This window comes from Epinephelus fuscoguttatus, linkage group LG6 (genome assembly GCF_011397635.1).
Source record: "Epinephelus fuscoguttatus linkage group LG6, E.fuscoguttatus.final_Chr_v1".
Taxonomy (NCBI): Eukaryota; Metazoa; Chordata; class Actinopteri; order Perciformes; family Serranidae; genus Epinephelus; species Epinephelus fuscoguttatus.
The window spans coordinates 31,743,051-31,768,209 of NC_064757.1; the positions used below are offsets into that span (position 1 = coordinate 31,743,051).

The 25,159-nt window shown below is 39.3% G+C and overlaps 1 protein-coding gene across 4 annotated transcripts in view; it reads left to right on the forward strand.

Annotated features, from left to right (window-relative positions):
• The window catches only part of slc23a2 (solute carrier family 23 member 2), a 60,361-nt gene extending 36,751 nt beyond the window's left edge, over positions 1-23,610 (forward strand). For all 4 annotated transcript variants that reach the window (XM_049579001.1, XM_049579002.1, XM_049579003.1 and 1 more), the window contains 10 exons: positions 4,528-4,616; positions 4,910-4,977; positions 6,588-6,769; positions 8,665-8,785; positions 9,751-9,907; positions 11,125-11,272; positions 11,381-11,486; positions 13,134-13,401; positions 14,899-14,994; positions 17,121-23,610. In XM_049579001.1, the coding sequence (XP_049434958.1) occupies positions 4,528-4,616; positions 4,910-4,977; positions 6,588-6,769; positions 8,665-8,785; positions 9,751-9,907; positions 11,125-11,272; positions 11,381-11,486; positions 13,134-13,401; positions 14,899-14,994; positions 17,121-17,398 (1,513 nt within the window). In that variant the 3' untranslated portion in view covers positions 17,399-23,610. The remainder of the gene's footprint in view (positions 1-4,527; positions 4,617-4,909; positions 4,978-6,587; positions 6,770-8,664; positions 8,786-9,750; positions 9,908-11,124; positions 11,273-11,380; positions 11,487-13,133; positions 13,402-14,898; positions 14,995-17,120) is intronic.
• The last annotated feature ends 1,549 nt before the right edge of the window (positions 23,611-25,159 follow it).

A 25,159-nucleotide genomic window follows, 5' to 3' on the forward strand; every position in this document is an offset into this window, starting at 1 on the left:
CATGACTTTGATTTTGCTGACAAACGTTTCTCTGCTGTGAGGTCACATCAGGCATCTGTGGTCTTGTTTGCCTCCAGGCTTTGATTAGGTACTTTCCCCAGTGTCCAAATAAGGAACAAATATATGTCCGGAAGCTCAGTTTCAGTTTGCGTACATCACCAGACCATAGACTGTCCAGTGCGTCACAGATCATTTTCTGTACTGATGGGCTTTACTGGTCCAAGACATTTGTTTGTTCTCATGTCAGCACCACAGCTCTGCTCATTCATAGCAGGTTTGTTTGGCCACTACCTGCAAAAAAATATGTTGCGTTATCTCGCCTTTTTCTCCACCTCCCCTCCATAAAAGGGGGCACCTGCAAAATACTGATTTAAGAAGAAAAAGGACAAGTCAAAATTGTTGCAAAATACGCACCAAAGCACCAAAAATGCAGGATGCTACACTTCCCATAATGAACCTTGAAAGCATCGGTCATTAGCCTGGTAAATGCCTATGTCTTTCAGATTCCACACAGGCTGTCTCAAGCTCAGTCTATGACTATGTTCATGTTACAGTGCTTAATGTTCAGTTCTGATTATTTCTCCAGATATGGGGCCATATTCACAAAGCTTCCTAGTGTTAAGAGTTGCTCCTTAGTGACGCAACTTTAAGAAAATTCTTAGATTTGTGACGTTTTCTTAGAATTTACCCTTAAAGTTAAGACTTGGTCCTTGTAAAGATAAAGTTATTCACAGAGCATCGTAGCCCTTAAAAGAGCTCCTAAGGTGAAAAACTGTTAGGAGCAGGGAGGAGGACTTTTAAGATGCTTCAGAGTTTCTTAATCAGAGGAAAAAATGGTGGAAACACAGAGGTCGGAGAAATATTCTCCAAACACTGCATGACAGTGAGTGAATGAAATGCTACAGATTAGATTGTGCAGGGATAATGTTTGTGGTCGATCTCATTAGGGCTATGCAGGCAGTTCCCACCTAACGCAGTATCATTATAATGCCAGAAATAAAATGATCACAATACTTAGATATTTGGAAAACTGAAAAATACAACAGTGCAGCAGTGATGACTTGTGTCTGTCTCAAACTTTTATCAGCAAAGCGTTCCCATTAACACTTAACACTTTCACAGTCAGCAGTTCATTTCATTTCCACTGGGTATCCACACCTTGCAGGCTCACAAAAGGGTGTCTCTGACAACCAATCCCCTCTCTTAAAAGAAGGCTTCATACCTAGCAACAGGGTCAACCACACCTCCTCACTACGATAAAAGTTTCTGTCCCTTCCTTGCCCAGAGTTGCTCTGAGAACTTTGCTAAATAATCCTAAACTGGGACTCCTTACTAAAAACTTTTCAGCTAAGTTAGGAGCTCTCTGAGAGTATTCTCTAAATGTTTGTGAATATGGCCCCCGATCTTTCTGCCTAGACTGTTCACATTTCTGTTTGAAGTGACCCATATTTGAGATCAGTGTGAACAGATCACACACATGCAGATTTGAACAATAAAAACTATAATGCAGTTGAGAAACAGGTATTTGGGGAGAATTAAATGACATAGCAGTGCAAGCTGCTTCTCCTGAATGATCACCATAGATGATGCCCAATATTTGCCTCGTCATGGCAACAGCAGGGACATTTTAAGGTTCAACATAGCCTCCAGAAAACTCTGGCAGAGGGAGCGATGGCTCTCAAGTCAAAGTGTAGTCTTTCTCTCCATCTCTTGCTCACTTCTTCCTCGTTCTTTCACACAAACAAAGACACAGCAGCGTCTGGTGTTGGCTTCAACATGAGTGGCATTCCTGTCACACCAACAGCCTACGCTCTCTTCATTGGAAGTGCTGAGCTGAGGTGATGTAGACAGAGCCTTTCTATTCCTTGAGCAACTTGGTTTGGCTGCTGGAGCATAAGGAAGGACATTTTTATTTTGAGCATGGACATTTTTATTTAACTGATGTACACTGTATTTGCATATTTAGCATTTGAATCTGATCTCAAGTGATCAATCAAGACCCCAAATCTCACAAGTATATTGAGAAGGATAAAAGGAAGAAATGAGGGGAGGAGGGAAATGCAGTCAACGGTCTATATGATGAGTCATGGTGCCAAGTGAGATTGATCAAAACAAAACAAAAAAACACACCCAAATGCTTTTCCAGGGATGGTTAGGTCTTGCATCTGTGTGTGTCTGTGTGTGTCTTCACCCAAGTATCCTGCGTGTGTGAGCAGCTGCCACCTGCAGACATTTACGTAACTTGAGATGATTCAGTGTGGACTTGATTCTTTTAGAATAATTCTTTAACTTTGAAAGTTTTATAATTATTTCTTCTTCTTCTTTTTCTTCTTCTTCTTCTTCTTCTTGTATTATTTTGTTTTCTGAAGAAGACACACACTACTTTGCTTTCATAATTAATAATTAAAGTCCCTCTTCGTTGTCTTCTGGTTTTTCTGACCGGTAAATCACATCTGCTCAGTGTAAGCTTTCCTGGCTGGAGGTTAAGTGCTGTTTTCATTTGATGGGTCTGATATGATCAGCCAGACACATCAGTCTTTCAGTATACACAGTTTGAAAGCTTGAACCAAACCTTTCACCCACAGAGCTGAGATTCTTGGCTGTCTAGCTTTACTATGCACTGATTCCATACTGCATGATTGATTTTTCAGCGTCAAACAGCTGTTTTATTCATCATCTTATATGGATGAAATTTGAGAATATTTGTAAAGAATTTGTTTTAATTCAGATTTGTTTATTAAAAGAAAAAAATCTGCTAAACCTGCCGTGAGACGTTATTTTTATTGTAACAGGATATTTTCCCTCACTAAGGGACGTGCTGTTTAGATGAAAAGCAGCGGCACTCGTGCGTAGACTGTTGCGTAGAAAGATGTTTCAGCATATTGCCGATGTTTCCACCCTTATATGAAATTATCATTTTACAGACATTACAAGCAGTACTGTTGTCATCTTTATTTGTGACATGAAAATCTATTTTGGACCGTTTTCTCCTCTCACTGATGACTCCTCTTTGTTGTAAGTTTCCAGCAGCTTAGACACATGAGTTTAACTGTATTGTTTTGCAATATGCAACTGTCTTAAAACATGCCAGCACTGAAAAAAATAATTAATGAGCTTGACAGCGTACTAATACCATGGAACTGACCATTTGAAACCAGTTCTCAGCTGTAACAGTAACTACACTTTGATGTAGATCAGAAAAACAATAACAGGACCTGTTTGTCTGCTCTGAATGACCTAAGTCTCCCAAGAAAGTTATGTATTGTATGTATGGTATTGTACCGTGCTGCAGGTATAATCTGTATGTGCACTCCAAGCAGTGTTTACATAGATGCCTAAGTGTCTACAGGAGTTAACTTGTGTCTTATTGACATAACAGGAAGGAGGGCAAGAATTTCAATTCGGCAGAAATTTCTGATGGAACAGAGAAATTACTCACTTGTGTTTGCTGCTAAGGTCTTTTTTGTTATCTGTATAAGAACTCAAACTACTTATCTTGAGGTCTTGAGGCCTAAATCTTTTAAAAACTAGTGATAGTCAAAACATTTGTGGTTTTTTTTGTTAATGTAATTTAATGTTAATTTGGTTGTGTATGCACATTGGAAACAAGCAGCTGTACAAAACATAATTACTCACACATCATGCCATGTGACCTGCCGGCACACGGTTTCCAAATGACAAATCTTAATGAAATAAACGATGACTCAGCAATCTGATCTTTGTGGTGTCATCTTTTTTTTTTCTTTCAGTGTCAGTGTGCAGGTGTTACTTAAACAGGTGTGCCTCTAACTCTGACTTTGTTAACTTCCCCTTTCTTCAGGAATTGAAAGTCCTCTGTTCCTTCTTCGGTTTACTCACACCATTTTATTTCTGTCTGTGGCGTTTCCACTAATGTGACGTCAATACAGTCTATTTATTCTGTTTTATCTCTGATCAGATCTTTTCATATCCTTTCACTGTCATGACGGCTAATTGTAGTTGTAATTTGTTCAGCCATATTTCAGCCACCACATGAGATATGACTTTTTTATGAGTTTACATAAGTGTCTGAATGTTGCTGATGGTTTGAGAGAAAGAGAAAGAACAGAGGAAGGAGGGAAGTCTGTGCCAGCAATAACATAAGTGATCTTATGACCCCATCCTGTATTAAACTGATCTTAGATTATCCAACAAAAGACCAGGGGGGATTCTCACACTCCACACAGTCATAGCTAGCAAGAATAGCATGAAGTCTGTATCCAACAATGATGTTTTTTCACCTAGTAGGATTTCATTTACAAGGAATTTGTCTTGATGTTTGGTGAATACAATAAACGTATAAAGAGGAAATAAAAATAAAGGCGAGGTACTGCCTGCAACAGTGAAGAATGTAAATATAGAAGAGAAAAATCATAATAAAAATATGAAAAAGATACTATAACATAACAAAGAAAATCACCTGCTCTTTACCGAACACTCCCTTTTTAGACATTTATGTGATTATTCAAGCTCAAAGTCATTTTTAAACTTTGCTTTTCTTGTCTTCAGGTTGCCTTTGTTCCAGGCTAGCGCTTTCGCCTTCCTCGCACCAGCCCGAGCCATCCTGTCACTGGACAAATGGAAGTGTAACACCACAGGTAGCTCCTCTCTCTTCTCCTGTGTTCTGACTCATTCAGCAGAGACGCTCTGATCTGATGTAATGCTATGATTTATTGTATCTTTGTTTACTTTGATCCCAACTCCAAATGCTGTCAGCATCAAAGCCTGCAGAGAATTAAATGTCCCCAAATGGGATTAGCAGGTTTATATGTGTGTGCTCCATTTTAATAACTAGAGTTATGATTCATACAGTGATCTAATTATGTTCTGTAATTTTCTAATCTTTCATCTCCCTGTTTTTTTTTTGTTTGTTTGTTTTTTCTATGACCAGAGGTTGCAGTATTCAACAGCACAGAGCTCCTCCACACAGAGCACATCTGGCACCCCAGAATAAGAGAGGTGAGGCAAGGAAAGAAAAGTAAAAGACTTGAAAGCACCAAAGGAAATGTTAATGTAAAATGTTATTCAGCTTAATTTAAATAACCCCTACAGGAATTTTGACACAATGTACTGTATGTATATGTTAAAATTAGTTAATGAATGTTTTTTGAAGCTAATGTTTAAATGGGAGAATTTTTTTCCTGAGATGTCTAAATGAGGACATCAGTGTCTGTGTGAGGCTGCAGGGTCTGGTTCTTTGTGACAGGAGCTGTTAATTTGAATTAACCTTTTCCGTTTGCGTAAGCCAGTTGAGTAATTGTTTTATATGTGACGCTTGAATGAGACTAAACTCAATCAGCCTGAATTAAATTGTTGAATGGGACATCGATGGGCTGAGGGCAGGAGGAACGTGCACATGATGAAAACACCCAAAAAGAACACAAAGACGGATTAAGACAAGACAAACAGGGTTATTATTCTGTAACCTTATCTCTTCCAATGGTGTTGAAAACTTTTCTTGTTTCTGATTTTGATTGGTTAATTTGATTTCATGTTATTTGGAAAAGAAAAATGTTGGTTATGAACAGGATTTTTTTTTTATCAGGAAATTGGTTAGCAGAGGTTTGTTAATTATTGGAAAGCAAACAAACGATGTGACTGATCACTGCTGAGCTGGATCAGACAAGATAACTTTTCATGATCAGCTACCAGAGGATGCTGGATTCTAGTAATTGCCTCTTTCATAAAGACTTTCATTCCAGACTTTGCTGTGTGATTTAGTGCCTCTAGTCAATTTGTCTAAAGCTCAAAAGGATAGTTCACCCCAAAATCAAAAATAATATATGCTTCCTGTTACCTGTAGTGCTAGTTATCTATCTAGATTGTTTTAGTGTGAGATGCAGAGTGTTGGAGACACCGGCGGGGGAGATTTCTGCCTTCTCTCCAATATAATGGAACTAGATGGCACTCAGCTTGTGGTACTCAAAATGCCAAAATAATGCATTTCAAAAAGTCAGTGTCTCTTTCCAGAAATCATGCCCAGGTTACTCAAGATAATCCAAATACCTTATTGTGAGCAGTTTTATGTAGGAACTATTTTTTTTTAACCTAACTACACTTGCCAACCGTGTCAGTTTTTCAAATGTAATTTTTTGGCACTTTGAGCACCACAAGCCGAGTGCCATCTAGTTCTACTGGGGAGAAGGCAGATATCTCTACGGCCACCACCTCCAACGCAACTCACACGAAAACAATCTATGTTGATATATAGCACTACGGCTAAGAGGCAAATGTGTATTTTAGATGTGGGGGTGAACTGCCCCTTTTAATAAACTCAATATTAGATTTCATAACTGTAATCATTTCTTTTGACAGCGATTTATTTCAGGCAAGGCAGGGTGTATTATTTTAGCTTTAAGTGTTTCATTAAAATCCACTTTGAGTTGCCTCAGTCAGCATCATCTTGTATCCCTCTGAGCCTGCACCTGTACTTCACAGGCTTGAGTTGATTAAAGAGAATAATTTTAAAACTGCAGCAGTGCTTATGTGTGTAGTTACAAAGTCAAATTTATAATTAAAGAAAAAAAAGTCTTAGTTTTATCTCTTTTTCTTTGTCTGTGTTCTGTCAGATCCAAGGGGCTATTATCGTGTCGTCTCTGGTTGAGGTGTGTATCGGAGCTCTCGGTCTGCCCGGGATCCTGCTGAAGTACATCGGACCTCTGACAATCACCCCCACAGTGGCTCTTATCGGCCTGTCTGGTTTTCAGGCCGCAGGGGAGAGGGCTGGAAAACACTGGGGCATTGCTATGCTGTAAGTTCAGACTCTCATGCAAAGAAAGTCGCACAGGTGTCAACAAGATGATCAGCCTTGATTGTCATTGTATGTTATACAACAAAACTTGGAGTAATCTAGTGACACTCAACCTGAAATCCACTTCTTAGTTGTCCATTTGTGTGTGTGGTCATCTGATGATCTCTGATGTCTCTACGTCTGATGTTTCAGACGGTATTTTTGAGAAGAATTGGGAATATACAGAGCATGCAGACTGAGTTTCTATTAAAAAAAATAAATAAAACATCTGGCACCATGGGAAACCACTGCAACTGACTCAAACTCAAACTGTCAAGAGCCATTGTTCTCTGTTCAGGAAGAAACTGACATCTCTTGAAGCCACGTGTTCATTTTCAGAAACACTATCTGGAATATCATCTTACGGACATAATGACAATAATAATACATTTTATTTGTTTGCACCTTTCACAACACCCAAGGACACCTTACAGATAAAAACAATAGCAAAAATAGACATAAAATACAATAAGAATACAAAGAAAACACAATGTGGATAAAATGAACGGGGTGGGATGTAAGGGTGTAACATATTAGAGAGAAATGGGGGAACCTGGTTATGGAGAGCTTTAGGAGCTTGTATTGTATCCATTGCTGGACAGGGAGCCAGTGGAGTTGAATGAGGACTGGTGTGATGTGATCCGAGGACTTGCTACATACTTTGCAGATCTTCAGCCATTTTAGTATCATAACAATGCGGTAGTATGTGTAAATAAACCGTGGTAAACTTCCCTCCGTCGTACCAGCATGCAGGAGTCTCTGTTCATCTATCATTCAGTAGATTTGAGTCGGCCCTTTGGGTTATTGCTCAAACTACAAATTGTACTTTCTCATTTTTCCTGACCACGGCCATGGAAAAATGGCCTGATTAGTGTCCACAAGTGTTTTTTCATGTTGCCCATGAGCTCGCTATATAGTCCTCTGCCGAGAACTCCCTAAATAGTGAGTAGGCGTTCGTGAATGAGTGAATGGTTTTGGTAACAACCAAAGAGTATCAAAGCAGATTAAGAAAGAGACTCGCCTCTCTTTGTTTCCATCTCTCTCAAACTGTAAAACTAGGCAGTGTGGAAAAACAACCAAGCTTCCAGTGTCACCCACCAGTTGGGGCATTTATTGGTCTGGTGTGGCACAGTTCATTCTGGTATTTAAAGGTTTTCTACCTCTTGAGCAAAAGCAAATGCCACAGCCTCTTTCCTGTTTTCTTAGGTCATGCAGCACCAATTTCAAAAGTATTTAAGTCTTTCTACTGCATAGACAGCCTAGTTTTATGATAAGACCATCTTCCCGGCAGTGAAATACTTCTGTAAGCTTTTGTACAAAGATGAGTATTAACATTACAGCTTGTAGCTCATTCACTTAACTGATTTACAGCTAAATAACCTTTATAGAACACCTCCTTCATAGTGAATATTTGCAGTTAAAGATTAAGCAGAGAAGAAGGACATAAAGAAAGCGCTTCTTTTACTCGAGGAAAGAATGTAGTTGATCATGCAAAGGCTGTAAAGATACAGAGGATTGACTCATGGAGGAAGATGCACTTCAAAGCTGTGATATTCATGTGGTGTGACATCAGTTCCTGCTGTGTCACGACTGTTTACACTGTAGCTAGAGGCCGCCTCCTCTCACTCCACAGGGATGGAGGATACGTGCCTGTAATTGCCACTGATTTGCTTTTTTTCTCAGGCAGTTAGGATAATTGATTGGCTTTAAAGCCTCTGGGGTCTGAGTCGGACGTAGACAGAAGGAAGTGGAACATGTACATGCAGGATTAGTGCTCTCAGGAGAATATACAGTATAGGAAAAAATAAAAACACACTGTGGTCCATCAAACTGAGGAAGACTGTTTCTGTCTGCAGGACTATCTTCTTGGTGCTGCTCTTCTCTCAATATGCCAGAAACGTTCACTTCCCTCTGCCAATCTACAGAGCCAAGAAAGGCTGGACTTCCTACAGACTGCAGGTCTTCAAAATGTTTCCTGTAAGTACACAACTTCTCTAAAAGTACAAACATATCTAAACCTTTTGCTCTCTGCTCTCCACTTTTTCATTTCTTTTTCTTATATTTTTTGTTAAGGAATAAACCTTGGTTTCCTAACAAGTGCCCCCCTGCCTGCACCACAAACTGAGTTCCCATCTAAGTCACAAATTATTAAACAGAGCTGATCTCATTCTCTCTGGGAGGTTAAGAGGTTTTCCCTTTGCATGCCACTGTGCAGCATGTAAATCAGTTTTTTCCTGCCCTCTGCTGGTGATTAATGGAATAATAACACCTTTCCTAACCTTGCATCAAAGTTGCCTCTTCCTGTCTCCTCACGTGGCTTCCCATTACTTTTAACCAGGTCACTGTTTAAGTGTACATAAGTGGGTAACACAGTGCAGCACCTTTAAACTTTGTGTATTTTCTCTAGGTTTACTTTATGTTGACGGAAAAGTAATAATTCAAGTTTAAATTCACTGTCTTTGTTGGCAGTAACTGGACGTGTTTCCAAGGGAAAATTAAATATGTGGACAGGTTATAGTTATTAGTGGGATTTAAATCTGATCCCTTACATTAGTTTGGATCAGAACCGGGTGTGGTTTTGTGCATGTGATAATAGAGCTATAGAACTGTTAACCTCCACCCATACCTCCCCCACCCTTGTTGTTTGACCAAGAGGTGAAATATGAGGGTGAAGTTTGACCTAAACCACACTCTCCTCTGAAAATTTAAAACAAAGTTTGTTGGCAACATGGATCCAAACACACCTCCTACTATGATACTGCTCTAGCTACCACAACCCACAAGCTAACGGTGATTTTATATGATGGGCAGGGTTAGCTAGTCGCCCCAAATCACGTTTTATTGAATACATTTATTTTAAGATGAGTCCTCAGAAATATTAAGATTTACAGGAGGAGAAAAGTAAAGTGTAAATCTCTGATAAGTGTTTTCTTTGTACTCAGATCATCATGGCCATCCTGGTGTCATGGCTGCTGTGTTTCATTTTCACTGTGACTGACGTTTTCCCGCCGGAGGTAGACAAATACGGTTTCTATGCTCGCACAGACGCACGTCAAGGAATCCTGACAGCTGCACCGTGGTTTAAGATCCCATATCCATGTGAGTGTGTTTGTGTGGAGGAGGAGAAGAAAAAGGAAGGGGTTATTGGAAAGGATTATTAATGTTACGCCTGGTCTCCACATGCTGTGGTCGATGCAGCTTGCTGGCAGCCATGGTGTGGAAAGCTTTTGGTTGCAGTGAAGTGACAGTGACAAAATATTTATTCTTAACTTTTTGTACAGGCCCAGTTGAACATTGCAGTAATAATGTGTGGGTATCACAAAATCCCACGGCACACCATTTGAGAACCACTGTCATAGGATATAACATCTGGAGCTGCTCCACAGTCAATGACTGGGAGCCTGATTTGGTGTACCCACTGAATGTTTGTTTTCTTTTTTATACCTAAATCAGCTTTATGTCAAGGTATTCTCAGAGTTCTCAGTTTTGAAACAGAAAATTTACCCATAAATAGAATCACTGTGACGTTACACTCACAGTAACAATCACTTCTGGGTAGACAACTGGTTATTAATCTTGATCGCAGAGATATGTGTAATCTGCAAACTTGTTTATTTCTGTTGTCATTTTAAGGTAACTGTAACTTTTAAAGATTATAGTTAAACACAGTGGTCCAACCAAACCTACCGTCCAAACCATCAAAATCTACCAGGACAAAGGCTAATCAGTGTACTGCAAACCCAACATTACCTCTTGCCGCAGTTTGCAAAACACAAGTTGACTTTTATTATGAAGGGGTCACAGGAAATGTAATGTGTTTTTCATTGAGCTTAGCACTTACTGCTATCATTAATTAAAAACTCCTATACAAAACAACACAACGGTCATTTTAGATGGATTTTAGATTTAGAAGTGAAACAGTCAGGATCAGCCACAGTGAGATTTTAGAAGCAGGGCTGCAGGCAACAGGCTACACACCTCCAACTTGTTTAGGGAACGGACTCCTTCAGTTGTGCCCTGCAGACTCATGCTGTGTGCAGCATAAAATCAGATCATAGTTGCTCACAGAATGATGGAAAAAGCCCAGTTATTGCCTGACTTTTTTTATCAGATGAATAACAGTTTCCCAGAACTCTGTGACCTGTGGTATTAAACTGCATTTATTATCACCAAATCAACCAGGACTGAAATCCGTATAAAAAAAAAGTATAAAATTGTCAAGGAAATTAAACAAAAGTATAATTTTTAAGATATTTCCTGTTTTTAAGTGCAGCAGTTTCTCAGCTCTGACCCACTCTGTGTCTTTACCTCTGCAGTCCAGTGGGGTTTTCCTACTGTAACAGCTGCAGGTGTGATCGGCATGATGAGCGCGGTGGTGGCCAGCATCATCGAATCGATTGGAGACTACTATGCCTGTGCCCGTCTCTCTTGTGCTCCTCCACCTCCCATTCACGCTATCAACAGGTAACACTCTAATATATCTTGTTTTCTTTCATTCTCTCTGATGTTTCAGTTTGTTTTGTGAATTTCATCTGAAAGATACTTAAACTCTTTTTTTCTACGTCTCCACAGGGGGATATTTGTAGAGGGTATTTCCTGTGTGCTAGACGGCCTTTTCGGGACAGGAAATGGCTCCACCTCCTCCAGTCCAAATATAGGTGTCCTGGGAATCACAAAGGTAACACACACCTGCACTCATGTCATATCTCTTCTTTATTTTGTATTTTGTTGTTGAAACTTTGTCTACATGTGTTGTACCTGATATTTGTGATGACACTTTATTTCACTTTTTTCTGCGTAAAGGAAGACTTTGTATAAGTCTTAGTTTCCGTCCCTCTCTGCACATTCCAGTTTAGTTATTTTTTCTTTTACCATCATGGTTTTGTTGTGCAAATAATTAAACAGGAGTGGAGATAGTGAGTCACTTTATTGACTAGTCATTTGGCAGAAAATTATTATATATTATTATAATTTTTTTTTTTTTTTCAGTGCAAAAGTATCAAACATTTGCTGGTACCAGCCTCTTAAATGTGAGCACTCTCTTCTTTTCACTGGTAATATATAACTTTAAATTTACTATCTTTAGTTTTGGGGCTGTTGTTTTGACAAAATGAACAAGTTGAAGAAATCATCTCGAGCCTTTGAAAATTGTGATTGCTATCATTAACAGATTAAATAATAGGCAAATTAATTTGTAATGAAAATAATTGTTTGTTGCAGCCTGACGCTACATTAAACCAAAAATCACACTTTTTTTTTTTTTTTTTTGGTTTGTTTGTAATTGATCCTCTTACAGAGTGTCATTCTGGGGCAAACCAATAGTCTCACCAGGTACAGTACATACCATTAAGGCTGAGTCCTTACCACAGTGACCTAGGTTTGAGTCCAGCCTGGGCCTTTTGCTGCATGTCATCCCCGGTCTCTTCCCTGCCTTTCCTGTCTTTCTCTCACTATTTATGAAAGTAGAAATTGAAAAGAATGTATAAATAAAGAGTGGGACTCACACAGCTCTGCTGCTTAGCTTTACTGCTTAGCTGTAATTGTGTAGCATCCTAAAATAATAATAATAAACTTTATAGCACTTCTCATACAAGAAATGCATCACAAAGTGCTTTACAACAAGGGCAGTATAAGCACTGATTGCTTCACATGAATAGAATACACAGAAATCAGAACTGATTCATAAAATCATAGAGTTGTAAAACTATAAATCATAAAATCAATTAAGATTTGAAAGAATTGCAGCAGCGTGAAGCATGAATAGAAAGTCAAAGCATAGAAATAAAGAGTTTCAGACTGCTATCAGAAAGTCAGAGCTAGTTAGCCAGATATGTTTTTAGCTTTCTTTTAAAAATATTTAGCGAGCTAGCTTCCCCTGATCTATAGGTAGTGTGTTCCATAGTTTTGGAGCGTAACTGACAAAGGTTGCATCCCTGATCTTCTGGCTGTTGCTGGGAACCTCCAATAAACCAGCAGTAGATGATCAGTGTTCTTGGAGGCAAATAAGTAACAAGGGAGTTAGCATTGTAGCTCAGTCCCAGCCCATTTAGGCCTTTGTATACAAGGAGGAGGAGCTTAAAATCAATTGTGCTCTCTCTTCTTGGTTCTGGTTAATAGCTGAGCTGCAGATTTTTGAATGAGCTGAAGTCTCTCAGTGGTGTTTATTGGGGGAGACAGTAAAAAAAAAGTGCATTACATTAGTCGAGTCAGCTTGGAAAAAGGCATGAGTCAATTAAAATAGATGGTGCATTCTTTTTGTTAATTGTTATATCAAATACTGACAGGCTTTCCCTTCTTTCCCTCTGATCTCTAATTGGTCCTCCAGGTGGGCAGCAGACGTGTGATTCAGTATGGAGCCGCCATGATGTTGCTGCTTGGGCTCGTGGGTAAATTCAGCGCCCTGTTTGCCTCTCTGCCCGACCCTGTCTTGGGAGCTTTGTTCTGTACCCTGTTCGGTATGATCACAGCAGTTGGACTCTCCAACCTGCAGTTTGTCGACCTCAACTCCTCCAGGAACCTCTTTGTTCTGGGTTTCTCCATCTTCTTCGGCCTGATGCTGCCGAGCTACCTCAAACAGAACCCACTGGTCACCGGTGAGTGGAGGGGACAGATCCCGACATGTTTACAAACTACAGCTGGGCAGCTGAAATCAAATGGGAACAACAGCCATTTTTTAAAACATTGATATTATTCTAGAGGCTATATAACGTGATGGAAAAAATACTGCAATATGCTCATTAAGGCACGTATTGCAAGGGCACACAGGGAATCCAATAGGTGGTAGTGTCATCACAGTAAACAGTAACTGCCTGCTGGTGGTGATCAGAATGAGTGCAGAATTTCCACATCATTTGCAATTTAAAAAAACAGAGTATTTTATTTTAACTATAAATACTAATAAGAAAGGTAAAATGTGTCAGACCTTTCTGACTTCTTTCATCCTCCGGTAATTATCGTTTATGAAAGTACTGTCCACTGGAACAAAGAAATCCATGACAAGATTTCATAGCACGTTGTCGCGTTCATCCGGCTCACGGGAGAACTGTGGCTATCAGCAGCTATGGCATTTTATGTTTTGGTAGCTAGCTAGCTAGATAGTTAAGTAATGTTTGCTGCAGTTAAATCCTTAAATACATTAACTGTGTTCAACTGAGCCGTCATTTGCAAAAAGTTGGTACCAGCCACCACTTGGATTTGATGCCCGTCTGTTGGTGGTGTGGTGGGTTTCATGGCTGTTGTTCCCCTTTAATATTACCTATCACAATTAATGGAGCTTTTTAAATTAACTGTGCACAAGACTCTCTCTTTGCAGCGGACATTTATTCATTATTTGTACTGAGCAATAAACCAAATGAGTTATGACTCTGAGAAACTTTTATTTAACATGTTCAGTGATTTAAAAACCTGTTCATACATTTAAAAGCAAAGTAAAATTAGAATCTGTTTCATGTCTCTATCAACTATCAAAGAAGTGTAGTCAGATATATATAGATATACAGATACAAAGATGTAAATAACTCATATGACTTCTCCTACCTCATCCCATCTGCAGTTCTAGGATGTGTAGTGACATTAAAAACTCGTATTGTCTGAAATGTTCCCTGATCAAGTGGGTTATTTTTTCTTTTTACTTTTTGGCCATGCACATGTCATACTGTATGAATATAGAATTGCTTGTATTTCTTGTGGAAGATGCAGCTCCTTTACTGACAGTATTTACATTTGGCTTTGTTTTGTTCTGTATCATGTTTGTTTAAGACAAAGTGTGCAATTGTGTTTTCTCCATTGAAGTTGGAGCAGACTTTCATGATTAATTACATTACTTCAAACTGTAAACACTTGGTGGAACGATGCAGACCCAAGTTTCTTTGTTATGAATAAACCCACACAAAGGATGCAAATACACACAGTTACAAGTTACTCTGGGGTATTCGCCGCTGACAGTATGTCTGAGGGTATTCATTTACTGAACATACGAACATGACTGAAATTGAATCAGTTTCAGTAATTTTAAAGCTCCATCTGCAGTACAAAATGACAGTGTGAATCTCTAACTAGTTACTAAGCCCCTGTCTCTTCATCTTTCCCAGGCATCGTTGGGATTGACCAAGTGCTGAACGTGCTCCTCACCACTGCCATGTTTGTTGGAGGCTCTGTCGCCTTCATTCTGGACAATACTATCCCTGGTAAGGTGTTTAGTCCACTCTTTCTTATGTTTGTTAAACTGATCATTTCCAGGCTATTAAATACTGAAGCCAGTTGCTTTCTAATATGGGTAACGAATATTAACCGGGTAACAAACTTTGACACAATACCGACAAAGAGCGGGCAAAGTTTTGATAGCAAACATGGTAGCGTGTGCAATTTTTTGATGTAAACCAGAACCTCGACTTTCCTTCCACTACCTACCAAAAACCCCATCATAGCAGATTCATTCTACATTTCACAACCACTAACGCTGTGTTAATAAAAGATAAATACACATAAGTAAAAGATGTTAACCATAATTAACATTCTGATATATCTGCTAGTTGCCAATTTTGTTGCACAGCAGACTCCTCATCCGAATCTGGGTCTGACTGAGGCTCAAACATGTACGGCTGAATCTCTGTGATGTTTCCTCTAATGGTAGCCATCTTGATGTGCACTGCTCTTTCATCGTTTGAGGCAGAGGCCAGATCCAGATTTTCTCAATGAGGGAGAAAGAGTGGATCTGCTTCCAGCCCTTAAAGACCCTTCCAGCAAGTACTATGAGGGAAAACCTTGTTAAACAAAATATTAGTATTTGTATAAGTGTATATACTTTAAAATGTGTCTGGAGGGGGACTTTAATGGCTGTGCCAAGGAGGTACAGGTGAAGTTAAAGAGGCAGTATATCTGATTTGGTTCGGGAACACCTTAAGACCCCTCTGGGAGGGCTGAAATACATGGTCAGGAGAAAGGTGCCTGCTGTTGCCGCTGTGACTTGGACTTGGACAAGCAACAAAAGACTGGTGGACAGACACATGGATAAATTATACTTCAGAATGAATCTTCCCTTCCTATTTCTTTATGTCTTCAAACACATCATGAAGCCCAGTTAAGACCAAAAATTTCATAACGAGATTAAAGCATTGCAGGAAGAAGCTGCAGTGGTGTAAACCGGCCAGTCTCAGCTCCACTCAAGATGGCTGATGGTGTCACCTGTGACTCAGCTTGTCAGTGCGCCAGCAGCTTGTTTTAGAACACAACACACGTCACCTATTTCAACAGCCAATCAGCTTGTAACGAAGTCAGTTGGTCATGTCGGTTACAAAATGTCAGCAGACGCATGTTCGCTTGTGGCATTCTCTAACCACATGAATGTTGGCCTCTGTCCTCCTGGGGTGTCGGAGTCGGACAGTGAGTTGCTGCTGCTGCTGGCTGTTTGTGTCACACACACATACTCAAAAAACAAAGAACTCTTAAGTAAGACACTACTTGTATAGTACCTAAGGGTGTTTTCACATAAAGTCCTTTCTAAATTAACCAAACTCAGTCTTCTGAAAGTGGACCAAAAAGTGGACTGAAAGAAAAGGGACTCAGTTCTCCTTCTGTTCAAATTCAGCTCTGATGGGGCCTCAGTCCTCTCTCCGTTCAGACTTAGCCTATATGTAATATATATTGACATAGTTTTGTTTTTATTTTTGTTGGGCACTGCAGTGAGGTTATGAAACCTCTCACTTTCAGATGAACTTAAAATTGGAGGAATGGAGACATGCAGTATCCTCTGTGGACCAAACTACTCCTCGTCCTGAGTCCTTGCAAACGTTACAGGCTGACATGGTTTTGTCGGTTTTTTCAGGCATCCCAGTGCAACTGCATGTGATCTAGAGGGCTAAATACAATGCCAAAGAGCAAAGCGTACCTGGAGCACTTTGGTCACAATGCACAGGTTAAGTGAACTGCACCGCGGACTTGGGTCTGAGTTCTCTTGAAGTGTTCACACGTGTGGAAAAAAAATATTGAGTCACTGCTGGAGTCCGCGTAGAGGGCTGAAAACACCCTATAAAGCCAGAAGTTAGAACAGAAGTATGCTATGAAGACGATACACCGTCCAGTTTAGTTTCATTGGTGTATGTTGGCTGGTTTTCAGAAAGCCACAGACTGGCATGTTCCAAGTAGTTACAAGTCTTAACTCATTGCAAATTTTCGGTCTGAACTTGGTAGCAGATTATAGCAACGATGGAAAGCTCATCACATGATGTTTATCATGTTCCTACTTGTTAGTTCAGTTAGTTAATGTGTGAATTTTAAGGAATTTGTTATTAATCTGTTTTCCTTCTCTCCCCAGGTACCCCTGAAGAACGAGGCATCAGGAAGCTGAAGCGTGGCACTGGTCTCAGTGCTGCAGAACTGGAAGGGATGAGATCGTATGACCTGCCGTTTGGCATGGACTTTATCCGCAGACACCCCATCTTCAAATACTTCCCCATCAGCCCCACCTTCCAAGGCTACCAGTGGGGGAGGCTACAGGAATCCTGCAGGAGCAGAATGGGACACAGGGATTCGGTGAAGGTGGGAGGAATCGGCGGAGAGGGAGGCACAGCGCCAGGGGAGAGTCGGGTATAGCCAACGGGCTGGTGCTGCAAAATTTCCTATGCGGCTGAATTTGGGGAGCAAGGGATGGTACACTAAGATAAAAGGATGGGAGAGTGGAGGACAGAAGCGGTGCAGGATTTGTGTGGAAAAAAATGTGATGCACCAACCCCCCCGTCAGTATGTGTTTTCTTTAGCTTGTGTCAGTCTTCTCCCACTTCCCACTATGCTATTTTCAGCATGCTATAGCAAGTCACAGCATGCTATAAAAGATGTCACCACACAGAGGTTAGTTGGTGTGTGTGCATGTGTGTGTGCAGCAGGAGAATGACGGGTTTGTGCATTAATTTATTTGCACTTTAATCCAGAGGGAAATAGATGGACGTCAAACAATCAGAGCTGAATGTTTGATGATAACTGCCCAATGTTATAAAACATTCTACTAAAAGCACAGTAGGTTTGATTATGTCAATTGAGGATTATGCAGAATTTCTGTTAGGAATAATTTGCCTCTAAACTGATTATGCAACCACATTAGGGACACACACATGGTCACATACCAACAGCCTTGCCAGAACTAGCTTGAGAGCTACAATGCACGTCGGGGTCATGCAGATAGATGGAAGTGGTTAGTCAGGTGCCCTTAGCCATGCAAAGTGATTGTGATTCTTTTTTTTTTATTTTTGCACTATCTGCCTCCTGAGTTCAAAAGCAGAGTGTCACTCTGCAACTCATGCCCCCATTTCTTCAGTAAAACTCCTCAGAGACCCCTTTAGCAGCACATCATGTCATCTTACAAGAAACTGACATCCCTCATAGTTCTGATGTATTAGAGCACTAACATTCACAAGACCTCCAATGTAACATACAAGTTTACATCTCTTTAATGTGTCAGTATTATGCATCAGTTACTAACAAGCCCACAACTCTACTGTTCATCACACCCTCGTCTCATTTGGCTGTCAAATGGGACTTCTCTTTTACTTGATTATGGAACAAAATTAGTTTGTATTTTTACTGGGTAACCTTAATTTGAATATTTTACATCTCCTCTAACACATGAAAGCACTTACAAAACAAAACAAGCTTTAAATAATGCCTCTGAAAAGTTACATTAATGGCACACAGTAACAGACATGTGGCCTTGTCAGAGAAACCTTGTGTGCTTAAATATTAGTAGTGTTAATGCTACTAAAAAAGATAAATGACGACAGGAGAAGATCTGTGATCCTCTGTGTGGATCTTCTCTCACAGGTGTCACCTGTGCTCTGCTGTAATGTGTGTTAATGTAAGATTTACACTTTAATAATACACCCCTGCCACTATCCAAACCCACTGATACTTCCAACCATGCATTCAGATAGCACTTACATGAATATACTAAAAAGAAAAGGTGGTGTTTTGGTTTGGATATGGAGTATTTAAAGGTCCAGTGTGTAGCATTTAGGGGGGATATATTGGCAGAAATATAATGCAATATATTAAGTGTTTTCTTTAGTGTATAATCACCCGAAAATACAAATCATTGTGTTTTTGTTACCTAAAAATGAGCTGTTTATATCTACATAGGGAGCAGAGTCTTGTATACGAAGATCGCCATGTTGTTTCGACAGTAGCCCAGAACTAACAAACCAAACGCTATTAAAAATCTCCTGAACATCTGGATCTAAAGTTATCAGAGAAAAACGGTGAGCACACATTAGCAGGTGCTGGATTAGCGGCCCACCTCAGACTAGCCAAACAGCGTCAGAGAAACACTGATTTGTAACATGCTTTTTTCAGTGTTTTTTACCGGTTTAAATCCCCTGGTGTGTTTGTGTTGAAGAAGAAGAGACCTCTGTGGATAATTTGGCTCCTGTAAAAACCCCTTGAACAATGAACTCTGAAGGAATTCTCACTTTGAGATGTTTCAGCTGGTTGCAGTGTGCAATACTCACCACTAGATGCCACTAATCCCCCTAAATCTCACACACTGTTCCTTTAAATGTAATAAGAGGGGTTTCTTTTGTTCTCTGAATCAACTGACAGTTGATGCAGATGTCATTAATAGTTCTCACTTTAACAATGTTCCTTAATTCCCTTACATTCCTTTTCCTCCCATCCTCACTCCCCTGTATGTCTCCCACTCTTGTCCATCTTTAATTAATTACCTGCTGATGTTTGTTACTGTTCATGTCTGTTGTAGTTCAGGCTGTGGAGGCACATGTAGCTGAGAAACTGAACGTTTCAGAGGATCAGCAGCCTGTCACTTATTAGCCCAGGTGTGACCCTTAAGAGCGAGTCTCTAATTTAATGACACTGTGTGCCTGTGGTGTTTTTTTAATTGGAAAAACAGAAAAATACCTTAGAAGAGTTTGCAACATTATAATCGTGTTAAATAAAAAATCGCACAATGAGAAAAATAACAGCTAAAAGAAAACTACTAAAGATTTAGCCCAGCTGAGATTTTTACTAAACCAAAATGCGGAAATATCTTTTATTTTTATTTCTTATTACTGATCTGTTACCACATACCAAAACTTTTCTTTAAGCATTGGCATTTGTCGCTATTATTTTACGAAACTTGCAAAATTAGTTTGGATTCTCATCCCAAAATTCCTCACGTTTTTATCTCATTTGTTAAAGCTATTTATTTATTTATGAGCAGAACGTTGATGTTTAAAGATTGCTTGAAACAGGTCTATGTGTCACTTGCACAATGTTGAAAGTATATTTATTAGTTTACTTGTTCATGCCCTGTAAAGATTGGCGTGATGACGATGATGGACCGCTACTCCTCAGCTACAGTCGGTGCTTTTAGAAACTCACCTGGGGACAGCAGCCTCTCCTGAAGATAGTTTGTAATGTGAGATGCTTCTATTTCATTCCATTTATATCATGTTGTTTTTAAAAACAAGCCAGAAAAACACTTTTAAATGTTGGAACTGGATAATTTAGTCAAATGTCATTATCAGGGCCTTTTTCCTACAAGTACTGTTTGCACATGTAATAGTGCCAAGAACATCTGGGTGTTGTAGTGATACTCACTAATCTGAAACCCTAAAATGTCACTAGAGTGCGTTTTCACATTTATAGTCGGTTATGAACATTGTTTTGTTTGATGACCTGAAGACAAGTGGCTCACTGTGGCTCAACATTTTTGGGTCTTAGTCTGTGATGGTTACAGTAGCCCCTTTTATGACCTCAGCACTCTGTATGTTACTCTTGTTATTTGGTCACATAATTCAAACTTGGGGTGTGCGATTCAGCCAAAATCTTCAATTGTAGTATATGCAATTTGATATCACCATAATGATATTTATGACAATAAAGTAATTGTTTTGTAAATTCAATCAAGAAATTAAGATAACCATACTTTATGACATTTCATTATTTCTTCTTTTATTTGGAACGTCCATACCAAAAGAAAAAACCCAGCTGCCTCACATCAGACAACACTTGAGTTAAAAAGAAAAGACTCAAAACAGTAAAACTAAAAATCTGAGAAGGTTCCTGAGAACAAGTGTTACAGGTTTTTATATTTATAACTTCACTCCCCTTCTCCCTGGCCAAATCAGGGCTGTGTTCAGCCCCGACGTAATGTAAAGAAATGTTTATTAAAACAGAGTTAGTGATGCCTTGAACGCCCTGTTGTGTTATACAAGTTCAATTCAAAGTGGCTTTATTGCCAAAACAAGTGTGAAATAAAATGTTCAATAAGGAAAGATCTACCAGAGTTTGGATTATACACATGTTGCTGCTAATTGGGAACACCTCTGACACACCCACCACACGAGAGAAAACCTATCTCAAAGCCTGTCGCTCAGCGTTTCACACTTTTCAACGAAACATTAGCATGCATCAGGTTACTTGTGAGGCAGCTGGATTTACGGGGTCCCGCCTTGATTTACTACATAGCTTGATCCAAATAGCCCCAGCGGTAGAAATGGTACAGCCAAATCTCTACCAGTGGGCACATTTCTACCATCGCATGATATATAGCAGTGGTTCCCATTCCCAACTGGTCCAACCACAAGGTCCAGATTTATCCTTGGTCATTAGTTCAAGGTCCACACAGCATCATACTTGTGTTTGGCCATGTCGTTAAGGTATTATGCTGTCTCTGTCAAGAAGTTGTCTGTTACTCCCTCACTCTACAACAGGAAACAGCACTTCAAAATAAAAGCTCTGTGGCGGGAAATTCACTGTACTTAAAAATAAAGTGTGTTTTTTACAAACTTGACACATTTGTGAGTCACTTGTGGTCCATTCAGAATGGACTTGTGACCCACTTTTGGACCAGCTGGGAACCACTGGTATATTCCATCAGGTCGCCCAACCTAATTCAAATGTTGGTAGGAAAATCCAGCAGTAGGTTGCATCCTCAAGGGTATTTTTGTGATCTTACAGATGTCAACTGTCTTCGTCCAGAACAAATGCGAAGTTAAAATGTTATTTCAACAGCCTGTGGTGCTCCGCTCTGCACTTTTACTTTGCTGGATCTACTTTTAGTTAGCCTGTAGTACTATAATGGCAGTTACTAGTGTAACTTACATACTTTATTTGGATGTGACCAAAAATGCCCCCTTCCCCCAACTTATTAATATAAAACCATTAGTTTTGGTCTTTTTTTATGTTGTTGTTACATCAGAATCACAGCTGTCAAAATTTGAACCCTACCTGGATACTACAGGGACACAGTTTTCAGTTACACCCGTCAAAATGCAATACCTAATAAAGTAAAGTAAAAATGTTTGTAGTGGTTATACAGGTGAAATTCAGGTCACAGAATCAGATGGGTGTCAGAGTGTGTGTGGAAATTTAAACATTAATCTCACCAAATATTTTATAATTCTGTAATATGACCAAATCACAGAGAAACAAAAGGAGTGCTGAAGTCTCTTAAGAGGCCTGTTTATACCCGATGACCACTGATGTGTGCAGAAACTGAAAATCTGAAAACTCACCGTCCTCGTCTAACTGTTGGCTGTGCTCAGGTCTGGCAGCTGTAGATAAGAAGCAGTGTTCTGGGACAGCTGGTGAAATTAGCAGCGTGTTTTTGGCACACCAGCTGATGTTTTTTGCTCACTTGCCCACGCTGCGTGACCTTGCTCCAGGAGCAGGTGGCGATCATGTCGGAGGTCAGAGAGCAGTCGCCCTCCTCCTGCTTCGGAGGTGGAGTGACAGTTTTGGCATCTCTCGTATACATGGTATGCACACATTAATAATCACATGCACAACGTGTGACCTTGTTTTCTGTGTCATATGTTCATACAACCAGCACTTACTGTACTTCTCCCCCTCACGTCGTCTCTCCTCTCTCCACACACTCTCTGTTTAACCCCCTCAGTCCTGCAGTGAAATATATTGGTGTCCTCTCATGTTTAGTGTACCTGGTTTCCTCCTGGGAATTCTTACTGTTGACGTGTCTGGATGCAGGAGACGACACCAACTGGCCACCTTATTAAGATCCTGTTGGTGAACCTGCCTCATCACTCAGCAGCAACATGAACATGGGATGTCTTTGTGCCTGTAGGCAGCGTCCTCTTGTTTTTAGCTTTTACTCTTTGGGTTTTTTAACAGGTTTATATACACTTTCTGACACAGTTATTACAGTTACAGTGAAACACTTGATTTCAAGCACAGACTGTCGTCCCTGATGGTTTTCTGTCTTGAATCACACACGAGCCAGCTGAACCAGCAGCTCTTAAGAAGGCGGCCATAAGGTGTGAAACACAAAGACATCAGTCCCTTTCAGTTATTTTGAAGGGGGTGCTACCTGAAGAATATACTTTTGTGTATTAAGTGTTTTATCTTTTTCAATGTTTTGGGGTTTTTTTATACATCATTTTTATGTTTTTGCAAGCGAATATTTGTAAGAAACAAATCATAACTTTAATCTTAAATCATGCTGGAAAGCGCACCATTTTGTTGTACTTTTTATTTAAAAAGTAAATACATTTTGATCCTATTTGGAATCTGTGGTTTGGTGAAATCTTCTTTTGTTTGTTTTGTTAGGACCTTTTCATATTGTATTTTTTTACTCAAATATTGCTTTTTGTCCATGTTAACCCATTACCAGTATAAATGAAAGAACGAGCTGAGAAACTTTAAATAGATGTAAAAACAGACAAAAAAATAAATGTATATTTAATGGAGTAAAGTTTGCTAAACCTTCTGGAAGAGAAATTGTGTAAACTAATTGTAGCAACAAAATGTTTTATTCTTTGTTCCTAAAACTATTTAATAAGATGTTACTGAATGAATGAAGTCTTTTGTCTTTATTGGTAATGAAACTGAATTAGGTAGCCGGTCAGATCTGTGACCGTTTTCTTTAAGTAGATATAAATACCAGTGTGTTGCACAGAAAGATCTACACACTACTGAACACCACTTTCTTCTATTACTGTGAAAGCTATAGAAGTATGTCATGTTTTTCCATCTGTTTACAAGCATTTTTGATAACAGCTGTCAAAACACAGCTGGCCTGTGTGACCATGGTGAAAGCATTTTCACTAAAAGTTTAACACTGTTAAAGGACATGAGGGGCAGATGTAGTGAAACTAATATAGATAGATAACTGTTAATGTTTTTCAGTGTTGCCATCAAAATCCAAGCAGGTGTCCTGATACATAAGAATGAAGTTAAATGAAGAAATAATAAGGACGACTTTATCATGCAGCTAAAGATGGATTACAAACCAGGCAAAGCAGCAACTGCCCCAGCTACTCTGTTTGGTGATTGGTTTATGGACATGAAAATTATTGTAATGCTGTTTGGGAATATTCACTACTAACGCACAATAACGACAAATGCAGTAGGTGCGTTGATATGGGTCCTGCTCTCTTGAAAATGAGGGTTTTTCTGTAAAATCTAGTTTTAAGAAATGAATTATTTCTGCTGATCCCAAACATAATGCACAGAGTGTGAATTAGTGTAATAATAGGGCTGCAACATAAGATTATTTTCATTATCGTTTAATCATTTAAGTCTCTGAAACATCATATAGAAGTAACAATCAGCATCACAACTCCCCACAACCTAAATTCACGTTCTTAAATTGCTTGTTTTATCCAATGAACAGTCCAAAATCAAAATGTTTAATATATTTTTTAAATTTATTTTTTTCTTAACCTTTATTTAACCAGGAAGTCCCACTGAGATTGAAAATTTTGCAAGAGAGACCTCGCCAAGGCAGCAGCCAATCAAAACAGATTTAAAATGCAACAAATACAACATATAATACAAAAATTCACAGTGAATCAACAACTTCATCCATAGTGGCCTCTCAAGAAAATCAAGCACATGTCTCTATCACCACATTCTTTATAATGCCCTTAAATCTATCAATGGATTTGGATATCAGCAAATAGGATAAAAGCAAGTAGCAAATCCTCACACGAGAAGCTGGAACCAACAAATATTTGTCATTATTGCTTAAAAAATAATTATCAGAATAGTTGATTAATTTTCTTATGATTGACTAGTCGACTAATGTTGCAGCTCTATTAAATATGTTTAGACAACTCCCATCTGCCACACTGATTTTTTTTTTTTTTTCATCTTAAGCTGTAACCATCAGCTCCAACAAGACTCTGTTTTCTCTTGTTAGGGACTGTTCACTACACATGAGCGTGGGGGAGGTGGTGCAAAACATGGGAGGCACTTCCAATAATTTTAAGCACTTGTGGAGGGAGTTATGTTTTTTCAATTTGGCTTATGGCAGGGACATTTAACTTTAAATGGTCATATTTTGTATTAATATTTGAATATCCTCAGAGCCCCGAATCCTGCATGTGGGTTTTAGAGGCATGT